Here is a 15,418-nt window from a genome sequence, read left to right as displayed (position 1 = left end):
CGGACGTTGGTCGGCATTTACCTCCCTACTGCAACAGGCACAGACACACACACACACACACACACACACACACACACATACATACATGCATACTAGATTAAAACCCGTCTCAAACTGTTTACCTTGAAGTCTTTTTCAATTCCAGGGGTTTTAGCTAAATATTAACTTTCCATGGAGCGAGGTAAAGTTGCATAACCTTGCGCACACTGAGGGTTCAAGCCCGTCGTCAACGGTCAGTTTTCACACTAGGGCAGGATTTCAACAGTCCAGTCCATAGAGAGGCTGAATGTGTAAAGCCCGTATGGTGTGTGCGCAGACAGCAAGGCAGTTACCGCAGCTCCTCTAGCAGTCACTCAAGCCATCAGAAGACGGGCTATGCGCTGCGGCTGCGCTGGACACAACTGCGCATGCGCACACATGCGCTGCCTGCAGGGCTAAAATCATCTCTCTACCACCCTCTGCTGTAAACAGTAGGCTACATGTAAACACACGAGTTCCGACAACATTAATGCAATACATGTTCTCATGTACTAAACTCGTGTGTTTACATGTTAAAACTGTGTGTACACTGTTTAAAACAGCCACACTTAACAATTTCAAGGTCCACCTCTACGTTTTCCCAGATATCTTAATTGTGCATCTTCAGTGATTAAATGTACAGATGTAATTCATTAACAAAAGGCAATCTTTGAAGACATAATGAAGAAAATGTAGTTATTTCATAATTATTTACATTACAATGAGTCTATCTAGGCCTATTTGTTCCTCACAATACCCTGCCATAAGCCTGTATCTTAGGTAGCACTAGTAGCCAGCCAATAAGTTGTCACAACAGAATGAACTCAAAGCCGTTCAACCTTATTTCTTTGTAGTGAGCAAGAGTTTTAAATGTAGCAGTTGCAATGTTTTCTGGATAATCCCCAAGTATATTTCATCACTTCAATCAGAATCTCTCAATATTTTAAATTATATGCTGTATTGCCCATACTTTTGCTCTTGTGAGAAGAATATGCCAGATAATTGAATAAACAACTCACCATTAGATGGCTAGGTCATCTGCAAAATGTAGATTTAATTTAGAAGTTAGTGACTAGATAGACATTTCGGATAGCAGCTAGCAACTAACACTGGAACTAACTTTTCTGGTTTTCCTTGGTTTTGCTGACGTTAATCTCATTTTTTTTCTGATGTAGGACACACCTTTCGCTCTCCAACAATGCATCACTGACGCAGCAATCAGCTTATTAGACCTGCTTTATACGTGGAACCTATTTTAAGACACAAAAAGATAATCACTTTCTCTATGTAATGAGGTTAATGTCTTCTCTTTTAAAGGTGTGCCTAAAAGTCAAGCTGTCAAAACGGTTTTGTCTGCATTTCCAAAAAGAAAACATATTAAGGAGAATTCTGCTAAAATTATAAAAGAATAATTGCTCCAGATCTCATAGTTTATGACCACTGTTTACATCTGAAATCTCATCTGAAATTATTCATTAATAGCATTTTGTGCTGAAAATAATGGATTTGGAAATTATATTTAAATAATATTTTTTTAAATATATATGAATATTTTTAAATAATATGAATATTAATATTAACACAAATCATTTTCCATAAATAATACACTTTTTCACAATTATTTCTGTACAGCTTAGCTTGATTCCTGTAATTTTCTAGTGGATAATTTTCACAATTGTTGCAACCTGTTGCAAATAATCAGAAAAAAGGAAAAGTTCTACACCCAAATGAACAATAAATCTAATTTTACAAAATAAACATCAAGATACAAATAAATCTATTACAAAAAAATGTCATTAAATCTAAACATCTTCTATTCCAACAAAAACAGTAAAACAAACAAACAAAAAAATATATTGAAATGGCTTATGTTTATTTGACTAGCCTGTTTCTTTAGATGTTAAACTGTGTTAAACATGCGATAATTTATATTTTTATGTAGGCCTATTTTCATAGTTTAATTGACTGTCTAAAGGTAAAACGATTAAATCTATAAAAATAAAGCACAGTAGGCTATAACAGCTAGTAGACAGCTAAACTGCATCTTCATGTAATGAAATAAAGCCAGTAGGCCTATTTCTTGGAACAAAGCGATATATGAACTGGACAGATGTCATTTGTTGATAAGAATTGTTCATACAAATGTGTTTTTGGCTAATATTCGGCTTTATACATCCAAAAGAGCAGGTGTCGCTGTGCTTTCCTCCTCATAGTGTTGTTTTGACCCGTTGTCGATGGTATTTACCGAGCATGCGCACATCATTCTTTCTTTTCCAGGGCAGCCGAGTCAAAACTCCCTAGTTTGACTCCAGGCTCCGGCTTAGGAGACTGAAAAGTCTACAAAATGGTCAGTACGCGCCGAAATACTTCTGTTATTGTGTTCCCTAAAGGTTAATTGTCTGTTTGGTGCGCTTACGTTACAGTGTGATGACAGATAATAAAAGGATGGCATAAGATTTTCTCGGATAGACAAGAGTTCAAACGTGGCCTTATGGCTGATTTCAAACCCTTCCCACATGAGTTTCAGAGATAGTTGCACACTGTAATGAATATTGGCAATATTGCTAATGTTTTTCCTCAACCCCACACGCTCTCAAAAAGCATAATATGAATATGTTATTAAACGCCTAATCGCGGTCTCGCGTGCTGTTTAATGTTGGCATGATATGCCTTAATTTTTTTTGCAGGCCTTTTGCAGTCCTATCACTTCGGTTTTCATTGTAGCAGACATTTCGATTTGTTTTAGGTCTGCAGATTGAGTATCTGATGCGATTGGCTTTTAAAGTGCTTTGTTGTCCGTTTAGGGATTTGTTAAAGTAGTGAAGAACAAGGCCTACTTCAAGAGGTACCAGGTGAAGTTCAGGAGAAGGAGAGGTAAATGCAGAACTGTGAACAGTTTGCCTATATGAAGTCATACAGACAGGTTTGATTTTCATTGTTTTCTTCTTTTTTTTTTTTGCTTTTCAGAGGGAAAAACTGATTACTTTGCCCGAAAGCGCCTGGTTATTCAAGACAAGAACAAGTACAACACACCCAAGTATAGGATGATTGTCCGCTCCTCCAACAGGGACATCATCTGCCAGGTGGGTGTAAAGCTGCTCACCGTTTGCCCCATGATCATTTATGAAGTGCTCATGCAGCAGGATATTCTTTAATGCTGAAAATCAGTACTTGAATAGGATGGGAGATTATGGGGAAAAGTTTAATTGTCACTCGACAAACTATTTATTAAGCACTAAAAGCAATATTTGGTCAGAGTTTATATTAGGTGGCCTTATTTAACTATACAATATACTTATTAAAAGTGTACATGTAGGTGAATAGCAGTTACAAATAACGTACTTGCATTTAATTAACATTTGTGACCCGTGCTGGCAAAATTACTCGCGATGGGAAAATTTTCAAAAATGAGTTTGTCATTCTCTATTAAAAAACCTTCAAAATGATGTATGATTTTTGTTGGAATCAGACAAAAAATGACTGAAGTACACTTGTTTGGAGTTGATAGTCAGTAAAGTAAATTGAGAGAAATCGCGTTCGTTTTCTAAAAGTTCCAAAACAAAATCACCTAGCAACCATACCCTAAAATCATTGGTAATAACACCAAATTTTATTATTATTATTATTATTATTAATTTTTTTTTTTTCTATGATGCAACAATTGTTTGGTTTACATTGAGACAGACTATGTATTAAGAGCTACTGTGCTGCAAGGATCTGATACTATGATACACATTAGATGTTTTTTCCCAAAAGTTAACCAAACGTTCACTTAAGACATAACAGATGTTTGCGTGAATACTTGCCAAGACAGATATTTTTAAATACTGTAATTCTGTATATGTGTAGATTGGGATCGCGCTCTGTCTTTGTGCTCACGCTTTGGATGCATCAGTCAGCACGAGTGAGATCATTTTGTTTACATCAGCATGAGTTTAAAAATCACATTTCATAGGTTCAGACTCATGCCAACAAGAATTCGCTTTGAATATTCACAAAGTTGAAATGCTGCGCTTTAAAACGATACCAAACTTGTGCTGAGGGGGAATGCGAGAAGTGAGCAGAGACAAACAGCATTTTTCATGGACAAAGGAAAGTTACTCCTCGGAATTGCTATTTGGAGTATTGGGATTGCTAGACATGGGCAAGCAATCTCAATTTTGTTAACCTCAAATTTATTGACATTTTTCACTTGTTTTGCCTGTAGCTCGTTAATAGACCGTGCGCATTCAGACTCATTTTGAAATTGAAACCCAAACTGTTCTGACACTCATGAGTTTGTGAGCCATTGCACACGCTACGGCGAGCCACGATCATGTGGGCATCAACGATTTCCATGCAATTTCTCACCTGCGAGCTCGTATGACAGCAAAAATCATACAATGTATCCTGGTGTAACCATTCCTTCTAGCCACAACCATACCTCAAACTCAATAGCAATAAATGTGGGAATTTTCTAGAATGAACATTTAGTTACAAAAATAACTAAATCCATAGTCTTGTGGGTATTCCATAGCCGCTTTTCCACTGTCGGGCCGAGCGGTTCTAGTTATGTTTCCACGAGCCTGGTACGGCATGATTCCAAACTGTTCTCGGCCCGGAATTGGCCAACCGTGCTGGTAGAACTTGTAGTGACTTCGCAATTCGGGTCACTTCTGTTGTCTTATCAACTTCTCTGTAGCTGGCTATCTAAGCGTGCTATTTGATCGACGTAAACAAAGTATTAAAAGAAATATCTGATCATCCTCCATAACATGGTCGCTGTTTCTCGCTGCATCTCATATCATCTGTAAACTATTGCATTACCTAGGCAACAATTGTATTTGTATTTATATTACATTCCAAAGAGTTCCGTTATCAGCCCCACAGTGGAAAATTAAATCCTTTATCAGCTCCACAGTGGAAAATGGAACCATATTTGTACCGGCTGGGCCGGATCGGCATGGAACGGAACAAGCAAAGAGAACGGTTTGGCCCGACTGTGGAAAAGTGGCTAATGTTAGTATATAGTAGTTATATTTTATGCATTAAATGTAGTTTTTGAAAACTGTATTCTAAAAATGTTTGACATGCATGTTCTCATTATTGTGCATAAGATGAATCAAGCTTGTCTGTATATGAAATCACTGAAGAAATATCTCTGTGGAGTCAAATGTGATTTTAAGATTTGTTTGTTTTTCCAGATTGCCTATGCCAAGATTGAGGGTGACATGATCGTGTGTGCGGCCTACTCCCATGAGCTGCCCAAGTATGGCATCAGTGTGGGTTTGACAAATTATGCTGCAGCCTACTGCACTGGGCTGCTGCTCGCCCGCAGGGTGAGTCTTGCACTTGCCTCTTATTTTGACTTATTTCCCCATTGAAATTGATATATGAAACTTTACCTTGCAGATATGTCTCAAGAACTAGAGTAGTTGCATCAAATTAACTTATTACCTAGTGGTTCTTCATGTTGACAGATATGAAGAAATATGTCTGTAAAGAGTAATTTCAGTTGCAGGAGATCAAATTTCTCCAAGATGGATTGCGTTACTCATAATTGAAACTGCAAAAGGAGTAGCACTAGGGCTGCACGATATGAGGAAAAGCTGCGATGTGCGATAACATTGTTTAATATTGCGATGACGATATGACTTGCGATAAATATTCAAATGTGAATGTTAGCTATAGCTAACAACAATTCATGATTTATTTTTTAATTTTTTTTAAATAGACGTAAAATAGAATATACTGTTCCCATGTCTTAGTGCTTTAAAAGTTATTTACGTGATAGGTCAAACGTTTATTACCTGCCTGGATTACGCGATTTAGGCGAGTGTGTGCGTGCGTGTGTGTGTGTGTGTGTGTGAGACTGAGTGAGCGAGGGACAGTGAGAGTCTGTGTCTGTGTGCGCGCGAGAGCGAGGGACAGTGTGTGCGAGTAAATGTTTGCGAGTGAATGTGTGCGTGTGACGGCACGCGATGACTGGTCGGAAAGCAACGTGTAGTCTGACATGTTTCTTGTCCATGACACGACAAGATTTTAGGAGTCAAAATCGTGTAATCTGACACCGTGACTATCGTAACACACAAAAATCTTGTAATCTGAACCAGGTGTTATTCATCATGTCAGGCTGTCTGTTGCGATGTGTTCATCGCGCGAGTTCATATCGCGATGACGATGAAAATTCGATGTATCGTTCAGCCCTAGGTAGCACTCTTTTATATGTAATCCTACATGTACTATGAACTCAAGTTTTATTCTGTTGAAACTGCAAAAGGTTAAAGTTAATCCAGATTTAGCAAAGGAATTTTAGATCAATCATTATATAGGTATTTTGTTGTATAGCCATGAAAAGTGATTGTGTCCCAGTTTGCATACTATACATCCTAAATGGTGTTCAAAATTAGAAAGGGTGTCCCAAATCGGAGTATGTTGAAATGAGTATCCCATGATATCCTGATGGTCTACTGTTTCCAGTGGAAATTTGAAGTGCAAATCCATGCACACTCCAATGCATGTCAAACTCCGCTCTTGGAGGGCCACTATCCTGCAGATTGTAGCTCCAAGCTCAAACACCTGCCTGAAAGTTTCTAGTAATCCTGAAGACCTTGATTATCTGGTCCAGATGTGTTTAACTTGGGTTGAAGCTAAAGTCTGCAGGACAGTGGCCCTCCAGGAATTTAATTTGATGTAAAAATGTTAAAGGGCACCTATTATGCCCCTTTTTACAAGATGTAAAATAAGTCTCTGATGGACATAGTGTGTATGTAAAGTTTTAGCACAAAATTCCCCACATATAATTTTTTTAGCATGTTAAAATTGCCACTTTTTGAGGATGAGCAAAACACGCCATTTTTGTGTTCCTTTGAATGCAAATGAGCTGCTGCCCCCCCTCCCTCTTTCAAGAAGAGGGCAGGGCTTCAAGAGCTCCCGCAACAAACAAAAAGGGTAATCTCATACACTGAAATGTCAGCGGGTTTCAGTTCGAAGCGGAATCAGACAATGCCTACAGAGCCAGAGAATATGTGCTGTATAGAGATAGAACAGGTATAGTTTAGTTTAACTACGGTTATAACTTGCGTTGTCACCTTGCTTTTATCCACTACAAGCCTGTTGCGGACCGTGTCCGAATGATGGCCAAAAATGTACTGATTAGTTTTATAACGTTTATTGTACATCACACAAAAGATGAAGCGTCCGTTTTCACTGAGCTGAATAAACAGTACAAGTGCGCATTAAAGTCTTAACCATAATCTCTCTCTCTCTCCCTTTTATTATCAACATACACAGCGAATCACACAACACTCGTTACAACTAACAATTAACTAATATATACAGATTTTTTCAGGGGGTGCTTCATAAATTGGTAAACTTTATATACGTAAAACAACTCCGATGGACTAATAAATTGTGTGCCCTCCCTTTCATTACTGCAGTGACCAGTAACGTTAAGCCTATCACTCTGGAGACTGTAAGCTGGATCATAAAAATTGTGCTGATCCATCCTTGAGTATCAACTTTTTAGCAAAACCTGCTTTGTATTTGTATTTGACCCTCGTTCACAAAACAGTCTGTGTAAAATGATTTGCGCAAACATGAATGCATTTAGGTATAAGGGGGCACATTCCCTAAAACATCACTTTGCCCAGAATCTGATAAAGACTTTATCAGCAGTATTGTGAACTTTTATAAAGATATGTTTGGCTGTTAACTTTAAATGCTTCATTATGAAAAACATGAGTTTTCTGTATGGAAGACCCCACAACTGGCAGAGTAACATACTATTCTCTCTAATACAATGGAAAGAATTGTGTACTGAAACTGTAATGTGGAGTGTCTATAAGAGGATTTTAACCGTGACAAGGTGATTGACAGGCCAGTTTCCAGTGACAGCCTGGTACATTAACGATGCAATTATGATTTGGTAGTATGTCCCAAAACTTGGCTACTCTTCTGCTATACACTCAAACTTGCGTAGATTTTCTTCACAAGTGTACATAATTTTAGGGCCTAGATAAGTAGGCAAATTGGGATGCAGCAAATGTTTATAATTGTTTATTAATTACGTCATGTTTACATGTAGTGCAAGAGTAATCCAAATGTGCATCCGTGAAATTGTCCCACAATGCATGGTACTTGATTTAGATATTTCATTGAGCAAGAATCTGTATTTGTAAATGTGCTGCGATGGGTGCGTTTAACACCTGGTAGTAACAGTCATTTCAGGCGACACAATCACGAGTGGTCAGCTGAGTCACCACTTGTGACTTGCTGCTTTTTTGACTACATATCTCATTTGCTATACCAGATCCATGTCAAAAATGCAGAATTTCAAGCAAGTTGCTCTTAAGTGCAGTACTTCCACCTGAAGTTTGGATGTGCATGCTTTGTGATCTGCATCACTGCATGTTATCATAAATACCAAAGATGTTCTATAAAGTCTGGCTTTTTCAAATTTCATCAGATTTGTAAATAAATAAAAAAAACTGCATTGCTGCAGCATTGTGTTAGATAAGTAGCCCATCATTTGCTGTTGTGCAGAACCCATCCAGACACATTAGCTTTGACAGTACAAAGAGAATGTTTTCGCGTGTTTTTAATGATCTCCAAATTTGGTTTGAGTGATAACAATGCTCTTGCAATCCAATCTTCTCTAATTAAGAGAGTTAATATCAGGAGTAAATGGGTCCTTAAGCAGTTCTTTAACACTTGAATGAATTTTGATTCTGGATAATTGATATGAGGGCGCAAGCACTGGTTCTAACTGGACAATTGTGTGCTTTCTTCCAGCTGCTGAACAAATTTGGCCTTGACAAGGTGTATGACGGCCAGGTGGAGATCACCGGGGACGAGTTTAATGTGGAGAGCATTGATGGACAGCCTGGTGCTTTCACCTGCTACCTAGATGCAGGCCTGGCCAGAACCACCACTGGCAATAAGGTATTCGGAGCCCTGAAGGGAGCGGTGGATGGAGGTCTCTCCATTCCTCACAGGTAGATCTACCCTCTTACGGTTTGTTCTAGGTTTTCCTATTTTATATAATTCTGTCTACTTGATGACAAATCTTGAAACTGAGCAGCTTGTTGCTGTGATTGCAATTCAAGACGGGACTGATTTTAAGACATGTTTACATTGTAATCATCAAAACTGCATGAGCTGTTCATTTATACTGTGTAATTTGTCTTAGCACCAAGCGATTCCCAGGCTATGACACTGAGAGCAAGGAGTTCAATGCAGAGGTCCACCGCAAGCACATCCTGGGCCTGAACATCTCAGAGTACATGAGATACTTGATGGAGGAGGATGAGGACGCGTACAAGAAACAGTTCTCTCGCTTTATCAAGAACGGCGTTACCCCTGATTCAGTATGTACTGGGTGTTTTTTAACATTGTTAAAGACGCCTGATATAAAGTGGTTTGGGCTTAAAAGATAATACTCCAAACAAAGTTTTTAAAAATAAAAATTAGAGATGCACTTTATATCGGCCACCATATCGTATTGTCCGATATGTTCATTTTTAAAGTTATTGTTGTCGGCCCGATACGAAAATTTGGCCGATGTATTAAAGCAGAACTTGGTAACTTTTTTAACTTAATAAAACTGTCTAGAAATCATTTGGATGGTTAAACAACCTGTTCTGGTGATATTGGTGACTTTCCCCGCTCTCCCCAGAGTTCCCAGGCAGAAAACCAACCTTGCAACTTGGGGACTACTGTCCCGGCAAGATAGAAATTGGAAGTCTTGTGAGAACGAGAACAAGCGCGAAACACGAATTGCTTTACGACAATTCGACATAAACACACATGCATGTATGATGTATTACCAGATTACCCACCTCGGTAGACACAGCTCCACACGATACAGTTGGCTTGCTCCGATCATAACAGCACATGAGCAACGGTAGAGAGGGGGAGGAGGCCGTTTTTTTACGACGGCGTTGTGAAATATATGCCCCACAGCTGTAGGGGGAGCTCGTGGGGAAAACATGCGACAACAAAAGGGAAAATCAGCGAAGAAGTGACTAGAGTTCGCTAGAGTTGCCGAGTTCTGCTTTATTTCCTTTAGCTGAGACACTTCAGATGCGCACTGTTCACCATGATGGTTTTGAATTGCCTAAAATATGATTGAAATCACTTCATAAAAGAAAATATGGCAGAAAAGAAAGGGAAAAAAAAGTGCAACATGCTGCGCAAGTCTGTCACATTGGCTACAAAATTATAATGAGAACATTTATAATTGTGTGCTTGGGACATGACTTTTAATAGTGAGACTTTTTTTTTGTAATCAAGTTTTCAAATTATATACAAATTGGGAATTAGATTTATTGGGAATATATATGCTTTCAATATAAAGAGTTATTGGTATCGGCCAAATTTTTCATATCGGTGCATGCATGCCTATTAAAAATAAATAACCCATCTCTGTGATTCTGTATAATCTTAAGTGGATGGAACATTCAAAGTTGACTTCTCAAAAAGCATGCAAAATGACACTAATCCATATGAATGTAGTGTGTCTTCTGAAGCAAAGCGATTAGGTGTGTGAGGGGAACATTTTTTAATCCTTTATAAACTATAACCCATGGCTTCCAGGCAAGGCGCTTGATGTAAACGTCAGCACGATGTGAAGCGTGACATACACGCAAGTATATGTGATGGTTTATAATAGGGATGCACCGATACTTTCATTTTTAGTACTTGTCGACACCTGTATTTTCACTGCATTTGTCATTTTAAAATGTATTGGGTAGTGAAACCAAAAGAATATAAATCATTAGTTGGCTTAATTTGTTTATCAAATATATATTTCCATGCTTAATTAAGCCTGCTAAAATTCATTGCATGAGCTTATGTTACGTTCACTGTTCATTTGATTGCTCTATCATATTTTTTCATTTAATAGCACAGCACAAATTTAGAGCAGCTCCAGCAGGGCTCAGTGCTGAGGATTGGGTCAGTGGTACAAATTAGACACCAGTGAAATATCAATTCTTTATTACAATTTTGACACTACAAGGAAAAACTACCAACCTTATTATTGTGAATTTAAACCATTATTAAACGCAAGCAGGCAGTAATAAAATAACAATAAAATTGTTTCATATTCCACTAATTAGATACATTTACTTCATAGACAGCCTTATCCCCATTATACGCTGTTGTCAGTGTTTCTTTGTCTGGACACGCTGCCTATCGGTTGTTGGTATCGGTGCATCCCTAGTTTATAGTTTAAAATTGTATTTTCCCTTGCATACACCCATACATTTTGGGAGGGAGTTTTTGGGAGTTTAAAAATTGCAAATCCATGACTTGGTTTCACATTAATGTAAGTTCAGTATTTCATGAACACAAGATTAATAACATCAACATAACTTCAGGCTTTATCAGCCTGCTTTACTCTAATATCTTGTGACAGTTTTGCCAGATTCTAATGTGTCTCTCTTCCTCAGATGGAGGAAATGTACAAAAAGGCACACGCAGCCATCCGGGAGAACCCAGTGCATGAAAAGAAGCCCAAGCGGGAAGTCAAGAAGAAGAGGTACAGATCTTTTTTTTTTGGTTGCGTCATGTCTTGTGCTCTTAGGTTGATGTTGATGAGCGTTTCACAGACAAGGCTTAAGCCTAGTCCCAGACTAAAATACATGTTTTAACTGAAAGCAACTTGCACTGGCATATCCTAAAATATATCAGTGTGATGCACACCAGTAATGTTTTCTTAAAGTCGGCATGAAACGGAAGTTGAGATTGTAATTTTTTCCTTGTTGTGACGTATATCCGAGTGAAACGGCTTCTGAAATGAGAAAAAAATGTAGGGCGGGGCTTGATTTCGTCCTTCGGGAATTGATTGGATCGTTGGAGGTTGGGCGTTGCAAACAAAATGGAGGCAGATTTGAATGCCAGTTTACATTCAGTTGTGGAGGATTTCTCTCCACCGGACTCCCCACCGTTACCCTCCCATGAAGGATTTTTTATTTTATTTTATTATTCCCACAAACCAAGATGAGTCAAGTCAAGTTATCAGCCTTATTAGACATTCTCTGTTATCAGTCAAGTTCACCCTCGAGAGCATCTCGATAGCCGCACCCTCATGGGCTCTGGCCGCACCCTTTCGCCATGGCACGTGACCGAAAGAGAAGAGAGGTCGTTTCGAGGGGGGAGGGAAGGGTAATGTATTTGATTAAAGATTATAAGGGTACATGAATTTAAAAAAAAATAATGAAGTTCACAGATAAATCATTTATAATAAACACTACAATATTACATATAAAAAGAAGATTTGTCAAATTTGATTTCATGCCGACTTTAAGGCACGTTTATAAAAGCTACTAAAAGGCCTAATCCTGGCTTAATCTAAACCCTGTATGACAAAAGTATTTTGTCAATTAAACCATTTAGATAAGGTTTGATGTCCATAACTCTTCTGCTGCTTGATGATGATACCCTTTCAGACTGAGCAAATTGTGGTTGGTCCTACATTTGCACAGTTGATGCATATTTCAAGACGGGGCTGAGAGCAACTTTGGTTAATAGTTGGACATTTAGTGTCAGTGGAGCCATTACAGGAAGTTTCATTGTTTTAAATTCTCCTGGAATTTTTTCAGAACGGACATGAATTGTCAGATAGTCCCAAGTATAATTCATTAATGTTCTTTGCAGTCTAAGTAAATCAATGATCTTGACTAATGCTTGTTTGGTCAGGGGAAAATTGGTTAGTCTCACCTACAGTAAATGACTGTTTAATTGAAATGTAGTGCTGTATTTAAAGTTGATTTTCTGGGAGAAATTGCTTGCTGCTTGTTTGCTAAGACTGAGTGGTTCTCTTTCTAGATGGAACCGTGCCAAGCTCACACTGGCTCAGAGAAAAGACCGTGTTGCCCAGAAGAAGGCCAGCTTCCTTCGGGCTCAAGCTGCAGAGGAGGACTAAAGCGCGATCCTTTGTGTCTCCTCATATTTGTGCAGAAATCTTTTGTTCTAATAAATATTTCAGAAAAGACTTTGTTTCCGTCTGATTGCTTGTAACATTTAATAAGTAGGTGTATTTTCAAATGTTAAATATGATTTGTGTATTTCCTTGCTTTAACACCTGACTTTAGAGAAACCTTTAGCATTTACATAATTAAGGAAGTGGCGAACAATGGCAATTTAATCTTTCAGTTTGCTGTATTGTAGTGAACACTCTTCTGAATGAGTGAATAAACTGAAAACACACTGTTAGGCCAGGAGTTCAAAACATGTGACCTGTAGTCTGACAGTGCGTGATCCCGATATACACAGAATTACAGTATTTCAAAATATCTGTCTTGGCGAGTATTCAAGAAAACATGATCTGTTATGTCCAGGGATTAAAGTTCTCCGTCGCTACGACGGATTTCCGTTAATTGCAGCAAGTCCATGACGGATTTCCGTCATTGCGGGTTCCAGTCTGTCCTTAAAGTCTTAAATTCACTTTTCATAATTTTAAGGCCGTAAATAGGCTTTCATTTCTCAAATAGTGTAATAAATATCTTAATTTTAGTTTGAATAGGTCTTAAATTAAGGAAAGACGAGGTGTATTCACCCTGCTGAGGGGGATGTGATCAAAGCCTGGAGTGGAGCAAAAGCACGTTCCTCTCTCCACTCTAAGCACTCTGTAATCACTCCGCTCATAGTCCACTCCGGGTTTTCAATTACCGCTCACGGAAAGTGCATGTCAGGCTACAGCTGAGCGCTGAGGTAGAACTATATTTCAGTGACACACTTATAATGCAGGTAGGGCTGGGCGATATCGATATAAAAAATATATCGATATATTTTTTTAAATGCGATATGGAATTAGACCATATCACGTCGATATAGTTCAAATTTGCGCTGTCATCATTGCTCCCCGCGCCTCCGCTCCTCCTTTTCCACTCTGCGTGCGTGTTTAGAGCATGTTATGTTATGAGAGGCGAATCATGACTACTTCAGAAAACCCAGCACAATAGGAACTACCAGGCAGGCAGTGACATAAGTGTACGCTGAAATAAAGTTTTTCACCTCAGAAAAACGGACTTTCTTGTTCTGTCAGTCGTTATCCTGTTCTCGTAGCGCACACTCAATTGCACGCGCAAATTCAGCGGCGCGCGCTGTATTGCTTCACTGATCAAGTGCAAAAGAAACTACGAGCATGCAACGCCGTTACGTTGTAAATTACACGAAATAAAAGTAATGCAGGTATGATTCTCATTCTATTCACCAGTTTCCATGTTTCATTAACAGTTATTGTTAATATTGTGTATTCACCATGGTAACTGTCGTTTCCATATAACCCCAAAATGCCACTTTTTCTTTGTGTTATTTTTTATATTTTTAAATGACTGTAGTGGCTCATACCAACATTGTATTAACAAAAACTAGTTTGGGACTGCTATTTAATAGCTTTAGCCTAGGCCTAATGTTTACAGTGCTATGCATAAGTTTAGACACCCATACTAAAGTTGACTAAAAAGAGGAATAAAAAAATCATCTTTTGGAAACTGAACTTAATGCCTTAATTTGAAAAATTAGGAAAAATCCAACCTTAAAGGACACCAATTTTCTTTGTGAATAAATAATGTATCGTAAATAAATAAATGTTCTTCCTTAAAATACAGGGTGCATAAGTTTGGACACACCTATGTTAAATTCCCATAGAGGCAGGCAGATTTTTATTTTTAAAGGCCAGTTACTTCATGGATCCAGGATACTATGCATCCTGATAAAGTTCCCTTGGCCTTTGGAATTAAAATAGCCCCACATCATCACATAGCCTTCACCATACCTAGAGATTGGCATGGTTGTATTTCAGTTAGCCTAATAGCTAGTTTGATTTGCATTGAGAGATGATCTTATGGAAAGTATCTCTAGGTATGGTGAAGGCTATGTGATGATGTGGGGCTATTTTAATTCCAAAGGCCAAGGGAACTTTATCAGGATTCATAGTATCCTAAAAAATAAATAAAAAAAATACTTAAAAATAAAAATCTGCCTGCCTCTATGGGAATTTAACATAGGGGTGAAGAACATTTATTTATTTACGATACATTATTCATTCACAAAGAAAATTGGTGTCCTTAAAGGTTGGATTTTTCCTAATTTTTTAAATTAAGGCATTAAAGGTATAGCGGAGGATCTTTTTACTTCCGGGTGGATACCCTATACTATTGGTCCTCCTAATTGTCAATCATTCTGGTGAATCAATCAAACTTTTCAAAAAGTGGAGAGGGCGGGACTTATCTAAAATTCAGAAAGATCCTCCGCTATACCTTTAAGTTCAATTTCCAAAAGATGATTTTTTATTCCTCTTTTTAGTCAACTTTAGCATGTGTGTCTAAACTTATGCATAGCACTGTATTTATTAGTACTAGTCTTTACTATTAGTCATATTCTTGCAATTTATGTTAAGTAAGGGGGAAAAGAA

The 15,418-nt window shown here is 38.1% G+C and overlaps 2 protein-coding genes across 6 annotated transcripts in view; one reads left to right on the top strand and one right to left on the bottom strand.

Moving 5' to 3' along the window:
- evi5b (ecotropic viral integration site 5b) overlaps positions 1–1,231 on the bottom strand; it is a 56,102-nt gene extending 54,871 nt beyond the window's left edge. For 2 of the 5 annotated variants that reach the window (XM_081381265.1, XM_081381270.1), the window contains exon 1: positions 123–453. Coding sequence is in view for 2 of the 5 variants with exons in the window: in XM_081381268.1 (XP_081237394.1) it covers positions 1,038–1,040 (3 nt within the window). In the remaining 3 variants the exon portion in view is untranslated. Of the gene's footprint in view, positions 1–122; positions 454–1,037 lie in introns of those variants that run through there. The other 3 variants (XM_081381268.1, XM_081381264.1, XM_081381267.1) reach the window with 3 other exon arrangements.
- A 970-nt stretch (positions 1,232–2,201) lies between these two features.
- Positions 2,202–12,994, top strand: rpl5b (ribosomal protein L5b). Its single transcript, XM_081381263.1, has 8 exons — positions 2,202–2,365; positions 2,823–2,892; positions 2,986–3,101; positions 5,202–5,336; positions 8,791–8,993; positions 9,188–9,365; positions 11,451–11,539; positions 12,829–12,994. The coding sequence occupies exons 1-8, from the start codon at positions 2,363–2,365 to the stop codon at positions 12,923–12,925; spliced, it is 891 nt and encodes a 296-aa protein (XP_081237389.1). The 5' UTR covers positions 2,202–2,362; the 3' UTR covers positions 12,926–12,994.
- The last annotated feature ends 2,424 nt before the right edge of the window (positions 12,995–15,418 follow it).

The sequence above is a fragment of the Scardinius erythrophthalmus genome (genome assembly GCF_964197995.2).
Source record: "Scardinius erythrophthalmus genome assembly, chromosome: 12".
NCBI lineage: Eukaryota > Metazoa > Chordata > Actinopteri > Cypriniformes > Leuciscidae > Scardinius > Scardinius erythrophthalmus.
Note: the sequence above shows the minus strand (reverse complement) of the source record. Positions and strands in the feature narration are given on the sequence as shown.